Source organism: Onychostruthus taczanowskii, unplaced genomic scaffold, assembly GCF_017590055.1.
Source record: "Onychostruthus taczanowskii isolate IOZ18803 unplaced genomic scaffold, ASM1759005v1 scaffold40, whole genome shotgun sequence".
NCBI lineage: Eukaryota > Metazoa > Chordata > Aves > Passeriformes > Passeridae > Onychostruthus > Onychostruthus taczanowskii.
In genome coordinates this window covers 6,705,016-6,711,532 of record NW_024501460.1, presented here as the reverse complement: position 1 = coordinate 6,711,532, position 6,517 = coordinate 6,705,016, and the positions used below count along the sequence as shown (strand labels likewise).

Genomic DNA, 6,517 nt, shown 5'->3' with positions numbered 1-6,517 from the left:
TCCAAAGTCTTCCCAGCAGCCGTGGAAAGCAGGGTGGGAAGTGGGTGTCGGCGGGAGGTGCAGCCCGGAGAGCAAGGCACTGGCCTGCCCGGGTCAATCCCTCGCTCCCCTCCTCCACCTGCAGTGGCTGGAGGATTTGGGGTTGCATCCTTAACTCTCTCGGATACCGGGGTGGAAGAGTTTTCTCAGAAGGAGCCAAGGGAAAATAAGCGCCTGTCTAGTGATAGTCGTTATATACATTTTATTGGAAAAAAATTTGTACATCAAAATATTTTGGCAAACTGTAAAAAGTATACATAAGTGCAAATATATTCTCCTTTTAAAGCAATAGTGTGTGAGTATACACGAGATTTATTTAAAATAATTTTTTAAAAAATATTGTGGTAGAAAACAACTTTTGTAAAAATAAAAAACAAAATGATGTATTGCTGCAATACTGGAAAAAATTTGAACTTTTCTTACAGTCTATACACGAAAGGGCTAAACAATACTGTTTTAATAATATCAATTGATCGTTGCTGAAGTCCACACAAAGTGTCCTTGGTGGGGCTCGGGGAGAGAACACAATAAAAAAAGTACATTTCCCGCTAACGCAGTAACAGAAGGGGGAGTCCTCGCAGGTGCGGAGACATTTACTTTTCTTATGCGAAGACACTTTCTCGTACAAAAATATGTCGAATTGTTCCCTTTCCCAAAGGTCGGTTCTTTAGGAGATTGCAGAAAGGCAGTTTGTGATTAAGGTGGTCAGACTTGGCATAAGGACACTTACGTCCCCCCTAAGCCAAAATATCACGCAAGGCATTTTTCTTTTAGTAAGACCTTTGGAGCATTACATCGGCTGTACGTGTTCTTCAGGGGGTGGAGTGGGACCGAAAACACTGTTTCCTTAGGCAATTTGCTAAGTGACTCGTGTACTATCAATGCTATCAGAGTGCACATTATATTTAATCTGCGTGGGTCCGTCTACACCTCGGCTCTGTTCAGTGACACCTGATTGTCTCTGTTGGGGCTTCACATCACGCAGGGCTTGATGTCTTGACAGACGCTTTGGTGGTGGTGATGGTGGTAGTAAGATCCACTAGCGGACGGATGAAACGAAGAAATGCCATTAAAATTGAGGACAAAATCTTTCCTGTCACACACTGGGGAGGGATGATGCTGGTAGCGAGGCAGTCCCACTGCAAGAGAAGGAAATAACAAGAGCTGCTCAGAAGTCGGAGAGCTTTGACCGGGTGGAGCAGTCCTTCCTCCCTCACCCAGGGAGAAGAGTCTGCCTGCACAGACCTGGAACACCGCTCCCTTACCCCCGGTCTCGGCTCCCCCGTTACCGAGTTTGGTAACTCATCTTTGGCTTTCCTGGCAGAGGACTTGGACGCTCCTCCAGGGGCAGAGCCTGACCTGCTGCAGGGCAGAGAGCCCGGGGGTTCCATTACCCCGAGCGAGGAGGAGAAGTGGATTCCCCGGCTCATCGCCTGCAGGTCGTCTCGGAGCTGCAGCCGTGCTCGTACGAGCCCCCGAGCCCGCTCTGCGGGGACGTTCTAGACTAGACAGCCTTGTGGCACCCAGGCTGAGGAGAGGAATGCATGCGGAGGTGGATGCCCACGGGCACGTGCCCGGCCGCATCCCGACCCCGCGGGCATCTCTGAGCATCCCTCCTGCGCGGGCACACACGCACTGCTCTCTGTCTGCCCTCTGCCTTGGTACTTATCGGAGTGGAGGGGTAGTGCAGCCTCAGCGAGGGGGAGGATGGGGGAGTGTGTGTTTTGTGCGTGTGTGAGAGGGGAAGAGGAGGCGATGCCACTTGTGTGTTTCCCTGCGCGCATCACAGCCATTTGAACCCGATTCCCATCTTTCCTCCCTCTTCCCACTCCCTACCGGGTTCCTGGGAGGATTTTGCTTCTGACTTGAGCGGCTGCAGGTAGAATTCCAGTCAGAATCAGTTTGTGTGTTGATACAGTATGTATTTATTTATGTGTGTGCATGTAAGAGCGTTCACGCCTTTTCGCGTGTGTGCTTTCATAAACATAAGATACACCCCACGGTTCATCAACAACAACAAGCCAAGTACATCCGTGGCACCGACATGCAAATGACCTCGCAAATTCCCATTGTAATTTCCCACAGCCTAAGGCAGCCTTTCGGGGGCCGCATGGGAGACGTCACCCCACCCCCAAAACCGAGCCGTAGGACCGTGCTGGGATCTTTGGTCTGGCAGGGTTCCTACTGGATCCGGCGTGGAGGGGAGCAAGGCCCGCAGGGTAGAGCCAGTGAGGGTTTTGGTTTGGTGTGGATGTCAAACTCGGCTAGCGGGATCCTGTCAAATATGACCGAGGGTCAAGTGAAAAAAAAAAAAAATGCGGGGGGGAAAAAAAAAAAAAAAAAAAAACCACCAAAAAAAACCCAGCAAAAGAAAGAGCAGAAGAGTGAGGGTATAGGGGGGGCGGGGGGGCCGAGGAAAAAAAAAAAAAAAAAAACACCAAAAAAACCCCAGCAAAAGAAAGAGCAGGAGAGTGAGGGTATAGGGGGGGAAAGGGAAAGAAAAAGAAAGAGGAGGGAAACGTCCACGGTTTTCCTGAGGATGGCGGAGCCGAACCCTTTGGCAGCGTCGGCCGGCGGCGCGCACAGCCCGTTCTCCTCCGGCGTTGTCCCCTCCTTCACCCCGCAGAGCTCACTTTATAAAAGTGATTATTTCGCTGGATTTCCTCGGCTTTCTAATAACCCTGCTGGTATGCTCACCATAAACTGGGGCACTTTATTACAATCCTGATTCAATCATTTAGCAGGATTTAATAGTCTGCGAAAAAAATCCAGCTCCCCCCGCCCCCCAGCTTCAAAATCCTTTTAGCAGAACCAAGCCTCCTGTTTCCAATTTTTACCTCTCTTATTCTTGAGTCTGATATAAATTCACGGTTTTAAGTCCTCCCTGACGCTGTCATGGGTAGAGAGTTATTGACCGACCAACAGTGATTAGCCACCGAATTTGCTTTGCATTTAACTAAGAGAAAAGGAAAGGCGAGTTTCACTTGCTACTGCTTTCGCGGGGACAGGAAGAGAAAGATTACTGCTGATTATAAGTAGAAATAAAATATCTCGGATCCTTTTTCCCCATCTCCTTTCACTCTTCTGAAATATTTGTGCCACAGAGATTTGACATATCGTGCATAAATAAAGATCGGATCTGCTAAAATAAATTAAATAAAGAATTTTATTTTTTGTTCAGTTAATCAAGAACTGCGTATGGCTTGCACTAAAGGCTTGGGCCCAGACCCTGGAGTTGTAGAAAATAAGCGAAGAAACACTGTTTTGCAAAGTGATGGCATTAAATCTGAGCTGCTGGAAACGGACGCTGGTGGTCGACATTAAGACAGCGTCCAGCGGTTGGTATGCATCTGTATCCGTCCTTGAACAGAAACAATTCGGATTTAAACTGCCCAGCCTCGGAAACCGCAGTGGAACTCCGGGAGGACCAGAACCCTTGCTTTCTCTCCCTCTGCTTTTTGTTTTGTAGAGGTATTATAGGGCTGTTTCTGGATGAAAATTTCTCTTCCAGGAATCAGCTTTCTTACCTCAGGTGTCTGGCAGGAGAAAGGAGCAGCTGCCTCCCAGCCCCGCTTCCCGGGCCAGTCCCACTCCTGCACCACGCGTGGCCCCATGGGCCTTGCGTGGCGAACTGCGCGGCCGCAAATAGTAAAACAAACAGAGGGGGAAAAGGATCCAAAGAAAGAAAAAGAAAAGAAAACAAAAATCCAAGCAAAAACAACAAACCGAAGCAGAAATTCCTAACGAAGAAGGTACGTAGTTCGGCGGGGGATGCCCTTGTGAACCCGCCGGCCTCTCGCTCCGGCTCTAAAAAGCACGTGGAAGGACGCCCTAGAGCTCCGAAAAGTTGGTTTAAACCTCAGCAGCAGAGCCCTGTGGGCACAGAGGAGCCCAGCTGGGGACGCATCCCGTCCTCGCTCTCCCCTGCGCGGAAAAGCCGGTGAGACTGTGACCCGCTTTGCAGCCGCCTCTCCCCAGAAGGCACATCAGGGCTCTTTAGGGGTTTGCCTCTTTTGTTTTTAAGGGAGGAAAGTTTGCAACCGCTTGTTGTCCCCTGACAGCCCACGTCCCTTCTGCGGTGACGGCAAAGCCACTTGCATGGCGACAGCGGGCTGCGGGGAGGCCAGGGCAGGCTGCGGCGCCCGCAGAAGGACGGGAGAATGATTGACAGGCGCCCAGGGAGGGGGCGGGAGGGGACCCAGAGCTGAGGGTCGCCTGTATTTGTTACTTGTTGAAATTCCCATAAAATTGAACAAGACCCCGCTCTCATAGGGGTTAAGTCAGGCTAAAATCCTCTTCGGTGTGGTCCAGCCCAGACTGTCTTTGTTTGCTTAACCTCTGGGACCCACGTTTAAAAGGGCTATTTGGAAAAATTCCCCGTAAGAGCCCAACATCTTTTACCCATTTTTGTGCTCGGATTTTTCTGAGCAGACATTGTCTGTAATCACCGGCCGGGGAGGGGGTGAGGGGGTGGGAGACAGCGACCAGAAAACTCTTTCCCTCCGGTTGCAGAATAATGCTCGATCCGCTTTAATCTTTCTAGCAAAGATAAGCGGGTGGTTTGGTGTTAGAGGGTTTTTTATTTTCTTTTTAATTCCTTCCCTTTTTTTCCCCGCCGGTAGGGTTTGGAGGATAATATTTGACGCCTTTATTTGATTACTCCCGCGGCGCGTCTCCGCGGAGCGCGGTTTACCGAGGCGGCGGCGATGCCCGGCGGCGCTCCCCGCCAAGTGAAGCCGCAGCACGGGGCGGAGGGGCCAACCCCGCCGCCACCGCCGAGAGCACATGCCCCCGCCACCGGGAGGGGGTCGCGCCAACCGGGACGGAGCGGGGACGAAGCCAGGCTTTCCTCAGAGTGCTCCTTCTTGGCACCGGGCAAGCGGGAGGGATGCTCGCAGCCGTGCCCACAGCCGCTCACCTCGAACAGCCCCCCTGTCCCGAAACAGAACAGCTCCAACCCACGCGTATATTTTTCCCTCTCGCAGACAATGCACCTCTTTTTTCCGACACCCTGGAGGTGCGGGGCTCCCCCGCGAGAAACCTTTGTCGCCGGCGAAAACCCCCTCGGGCGCCGCGCTCCCCGCCGCCCCCGCCGCCCCTCCGCGCCCCTACCTGAGAGGTCGTCGCGGGGGCTCTGGTGCAGGTATCCCTGCTCCAGGGAGTAGGAGGGCACGCTGGAGTGGATGCCGGAGGAGGCGGCGTTGGCGGCGGGGAGGCCCTGCTGCTTTATGTAGGGCGAGGCCCCCGAGGCTGTCCAGTGAGCCGAAGGGCTCGTGTAAGGCGAGTGGCACTCGATGGCGCTGGCCATGGCCGGCGAGGAGGGCACGGGGCTGCTGCTGCTGTCGGGGCCATAGTCCCCGTTGGCAGTCACCGGGCAGCTGGCCATGTAGGTCGAGCCGGGGTTGGGAGACATGTGCGGGACGTGGTGGCCGCCGCTGAGTCCCTCGTAGCCGCTGGCCATGGCGTTGGGCATCATGTCGAGGTTGTAGCCGTTGGAGTGGCAGGCGAGGGAGGCGGGGGGCGCCTGGAAGTCGAAGCCCTGCGGGAGGATGGAGGCGCCGAAGCCCAGCCCGTTCATCATGCGGTACATGGGCTTCAGCGCCTGGCATTTCCTCCTGAAGCCGCGGGGCCGCCGTCGGAAGGAGCCCTCCTCGAACATGAACTCGCTGGCCGGGTCGATGGTCCAGTAGTGACCCTTGCCCGGGCGGCCCAGGCCCTTGGGCAGCTTGATGAAGCACTCGTTGAGAGAGAGGTTGTGGCGCACGGAGTTCTTCCAGCCCTGATAGGAGCCGCGAAAGAAGGGGAAGCGGGCCTGCAGGAACTGGTATATCTCGCTGAGGGTTAGGCGCTTGGAGGGCGAGCTCTGGATGGCCATGACGATGAGGGCGATGTAGGAGTAGGGGGGCTTCTCGGGCCGCCGCAGCCCCGAGCTGGCCTTCTTGCTCTTGGAGGACGCCGCCGCCGCCGAGGAGGAGGAGGAGGGGGCGGGGTGGGTACTGGGGCGGGGGGTGCCCTGAAGGGGGAGAGCGGGGGGGGCGGTGGGAGCCGCTGTCCTCCGGCCGCCGCCGAGGAGGAGGAGGAGGAGGAGGAGGTGGAGGTGGAGGAAGAGGAGGTGGAGGTCTCCAGGGCGGAGGAGGGCGGCCGGCTCATCTGGAGAGCTCCGGGAGCCGGGCTGCAGGAGCGGAGAGGGACGGGGGGCTCCAGCCGCTGCTGCCCGCTCTCGGTGGTCATCTGGCGGAGGGAGGGGAATGGGCCGCTGTCCTCCGGGCACCTCCTCAGCGCGGCGGGCGGCGGTGGGGTGGCGGCAGCGCCCTGCGCATCCCTCCCCACGGTCCCTTGCGCAATGGCTCCTCTGCTTTCCGCCGGAGCCAGGCACTAGGCGGGATGGACCGGCCCAGCCCCGGCCCCGGCCCTGGTCCGGCCCCCTCCCTCCCTGCGCCGCGCAGCCCGCCGAGGCTCCGCTCAGCGCCGCTCCTCT

At 55.8% G+C, this 6,517-nt stretch overlaps 1 protein-coding gene across 1 annotated transcript; it reads right to left on the bottom strand.

Moving 5' to 3' along the window:
• Positions 1-280: 280 nt before the first annotated feature.
• FOXF2 (forkhead box F2) lies at positions 281-6,279 on the bottom strand. Its single transcript, XM_041413249.1, has 3 exons — positions 6,126-6,279; positions 5,152-6,021; positions 281-1,178 (listed from the first exon to the last, which is right to left on the bottom strand). The coding sequence occupies exons 1-3, from the start codon at positions 6,268-6,270 to the stop codon at positions 1,012-1,014; spliced, it is 1,182 nt and encodes a 393-aa protein (XP_041269183.1). The 5' UTR covers positions 6,271-6,279; the 3' UTR covers positions 281-1,011.
• Between the last annotated feature and the right edge of the window lie 238 nt (positions 6,280-6,517).

What these genes read in the sequence shown, in the direction of transcription:
- FOXF2 (XM_041413249.1), bottom strand. Translation starts at nt 6,270, where the DNA reads ATGACCACCGAGAGCGGGCAGCAGCGGCTGGAGCCCCCCGTCCCTCTC. An exon ending in TTCCTCCACCTCCACCTCCT is followed by an intron (nt 6,022 to 6,125) that starts CCTCCTCCTCCT and finishes CCCACCCCGCCC; the next exon opens with CCTCCTCCTCCTCCTCGGCG. An exon ending in CCCCCGCGACGACCTCTCAG is followed by an intron (nt 1,179 to 5,151) that starts GTAGGGGCGCGG and finishes CTTCTCTTGCAG; the next exon opens with TGGGACTGCCTCGCTACCAG.